General features: G+C 40.5%; 1 protein-coding gene across 1 annotated transcript; it reads right to left on the reverse strand.

Moving 5' to 3' along the window:
- Window positions 1-1,047: 1,047 nt before the first annotated feature.
- Window positions 1,048-1,989, reverse strand: LOC120978192 (olfactory receptor 5B21-like). The gene has a single exon (XM_040406414.1). The coding sequence runs from the start codon at window positions 1,987-1,989 to the stop codon at window positions 1,048-1,050; it is 942 nt and encodes a 313-aa protein (XP_040262348.1).
- Between the last annotated feature and the right edge of the window lie 427 nt (window positions 1,990-2,416).

Here is a 2,416-nt window from a genome sequence, read left to right on the forward strand (position 1 = left end):
TATATTGTCCTCCTCCTGGGATCAGATGTAGTCTGGGGGGAATCCTTGAAGTAAGTGCTCATTTTCCCTGCAGCACCTCCACAGGTCAAATTAAGCATTACACAGTTTCCATTCAATGGTTTATCTGTGCAATGCTGGAGAGGACTGGAATGTCCTCCAGAGTGATAGATGTCCACTGGCCTAGATATATAGAACCTAAACAGAGGACACCTTCCATTGGCTTCAAATATGCTGGATTAGCAAACAGCCAATCCCTTCCCTTCTTTTACAGGTCCATATGCGGAAGATTCCATGTCCGTATGTCCACATGTCCGTTCCGCAAAAAAAATGGAACATGTTCTATTCTTGACCATTTTGTGGACACAGACAGGTATTGTTACAATGGATCCGCAAAAAAACAGATGCAACACCGACGTCACACAGATGTCATCCTTTTTTTTTTTCCGGATCTGTGTTTTGCGGACTGCAAAATACATACAGTTGTGTGCATAAACCCTAAGGGTAAAGATTAGGCTTGAGCAAATTGACCTTCAGATCATAGATCCGAAGTCAATTCTTTCAAATACTTTGATTCAAATACTGTTTTCGTACAGCATTTAAATGTGTTTGCTCCGTGGAGCCAAAGTTCTTCTTGCCCGAAGTCGCGCGAGACTTTGGTTAATTCCTACTGTATGCATATCTGCGTATTGAAAAACTATTTAAAATAGCAATCCGAACTGGGTTTGGTACCGAGGTACCAGCCAGTACCAAAGCGCGACTTCGGGCGAGAAGAAATTTGGCTCCACTGAGCGTAAACAGCATTAAAATCAAAGTATTTGAACGAATCGACTTTGGATCTATGATCCGAAGGTCGATTCACTCAAGCCTAGTAAAGATCCTTGTTAAATTTCACATTCCCGCATTAATTCTCAGTTCTGTGCCTATGTACTACTGTATGCATATTTGTGATGTTTTTTTATTTAAAAAGTTAACTAATTTCAATAAATTTCCACAATACACAGCACATATAACGTAACATTGGCACATTAAATGACATAAAATCACTGCCTAGGATATCGATTTACAGAACAGCAGCCTCCTCTTCATCGCTGACTTAACATCTCTATTCTTTAAACTATAGATGATTGGGTTTAACATGGGGACAGCGGCTGTATTAAAAAGTGAGAAGAGCTTCTTGGAGTTTATCGACCCTTTTGAAGTGGGGGTCAAGTACTGAGAGATAAGCGTTAGGTAGAGAAGGGTGACCACTGTAAGATGCGAGGAACAGGTGTAAAAGGCTTTCTGCTTTCCTATTCTGGAATGGATCTTCAAGATGGCTGATATAATAAAAAGATAGGGGATTAACGTGAGCACAAAGGGTAACAGGGTGATAATAAAAAGTCCCTGGACAAAGACCACCATTTCTAAGACCGCAGAGTCATTACAAGTGATTTTCATAAGAGGTATGATGTCACAGAAGAAATGGTTGACCTCGTTGGATGTATAGCATGAGAAACCCGAGAAGATGACAACCGGAGCAAGCACTTGGACGCAGCCCAGCAAGTAGCAGCAGGAACATAGTAGACCACAAACCCGGCGGTTCATGATGGTATGGTAACGTAGAGGGTTACAAGTAGCTACATATCTATCGTAGCTCATAGCAGACAAAATTAAAAGTTCATGACCAATTAAAGAAGCAAAAATGTACATTTGAATTATACATGCCGAGTATGAAACTGTTTTATCACCAGTTATGAAGATGAGAAGAACTTTATGTAAGGTGATAGTGGAAGATGATAAGTCCACCATGGACAGATTGCCCAAGAAGAAATACATGGGGGTGTGGAGATGGCAGTCTACACAGATGAGTAGAAAAATTGTCATATTGCCACTGAATGTGATGAGATAGATGAGTAGAACCATAAGAAAAATGGGAACCTGGAGCTCTGGGACATCCGTGATCCCTTTAATGATGAAGTACGCCATTGACGTCTGGTTGGTAGAATTCATTAATACGACTTATAAATCTGCAGCAGAGAAATTGTTTTTATTAATAATCTTTGAATCCTTATAGAGGTTCCTTAGTTGCTAAGAATTTTTGAGATGTCATTTACACATGTTAGAAAACGAAAAACATTATTGGTGGTCCTGGATCTAGAGACCCCAATATTGACCAGGACTAGAAAGTCCTCCATTCTCCATTGGTCTGTTGCTTGAGTATTTCCCTAGGTTGGAATGGCTGCCACAAAAACTTGCATGTCAGTAAAGCAAAGGTCACACATACAAAACAATACATTATACCTTGACCATTCCAATCTAGGAAAATGGTGAACAAGAGGTACAGGCAGGAGCATATCTATAGTAACTGCAGAGGTAGAAATTTCATACGGGTCGAAAGCCCCCCCTGCCAGTATGAATAGCTCATGGGTACCCTGTT

This window comes from Bufo bufo, chromosome 8 (assembly GCF_905171765.1).
Source record: "Bufo bufo chromosome 8, aBufBuf1.1, whole genome shotgun sequence".
NCBI classification, from domain to species: Eukaryota; Metazoa; Chordata; class Amphibia; order Anura; family Bufonidae; genus Bufo; species Bufo bufo.